This window comes from Octopus bimaculoides, chromosome 30, assembly GCF_001194135.2.
Source record: "Octopus bimaculoides isolate UCB-OBI-ISO-001 chromosome 30, ASM119413v2, whole genome shotgun sequence".
Taxonomy (NCBI): Eukaryota; Metazoa; Mollusca; class Cephalopoda; order Octopoda; family Octopodidae; genus Octopus; species Octopus bimaculoides.
The window spans coordinates 8507761-8508577 of NC_069010.1; the positions used below are offsets into that span (position 1 = coordinate 8507761).

General features: G+C 40.5%; 1 protein-coding gene across 1 annotated transcript in view; it reads left to right on the forward strand.

Moving 5' to 3' along the window:
• Window positions 1–817, forward strand: part of LOC106874208 (DNA replication licensing factor mcm4-A) — a 19629-nt gene that overhangs the window by 12897 nt on the left and 5915 nt on the right. Inside the window, exon 12 of the mRNA XM_052978126.1 lies at window positions 200–293. Coding sequence (XP_052834086.1) covers window positions 200–293 — 94 coding nt within the window. The remainder of the gene's footprint in view (window positions 1–199; window positions 294–817) is intronic.

Here is an 817-nt window from a genome sequence, read left to right on the forward strand (position 1 = left end):
TGGTACTGCATCAGGGCATTAGCAAATCTGTGGTATTTAGTAGAATATTTGCTGTAGGCCATCTTTTTATACCAAGACAAAACAATGTACATGATAACACTTCCAATCAGTTAAGATCAGAAGCCATGAGAGCCACTGCCTGGGACTGCATCAGGGCATTTATTATTATTATTATTATTATTATTATTATTATTTGCAGTGGTGCTTTAGTTCTCAGTGATGGCGGTGTCTGCTGTATTGATGAATTTGACAAAATGAATGATAGTACCAGATCCATACTTCATGAAGTTATGGTAAGTTCCCCTCCTTGGTCACTCTTCTTCTCTCTCCTCCCTCACTCTCTCTCTCTCTTATTACTGCTGTCTTCCTCTCTCTACACCTGTCTACCTTTTTCTTTCTCTCTCTCTCTCAACTCTATTTCTCGTCGTCTTTGTTATTCATTTTGTCTCCCTCTCTCCTCCTTTGCCTCCTGCCTTCTCTCCCCTTTACCTTCTGCTCTCTCTTTGTCTCCCTTTACTTCCCGCCCTCTCTTTCCCCTTTACCTCTATGTGAATGTAAATCAAGAGTTGCCTCCCTTACAAACCGTCCTGGCCACAGAAGGCATTGACCTGCTGCTTCGTGCAAAACAACTATCACCACCTAAAAGCATTGGTTCTCAATCATTTCTAGCCAATCGACCCTCTCATTCTCATCCCACCCTACTGGACCCTCCTTGCCATTCTTAACCTCTGTAGACGCAGCAGATACAATTTTATACTCATTCTTACATCTCTCTCCCTCAATTTATATATATATATATATATATATATATATATAT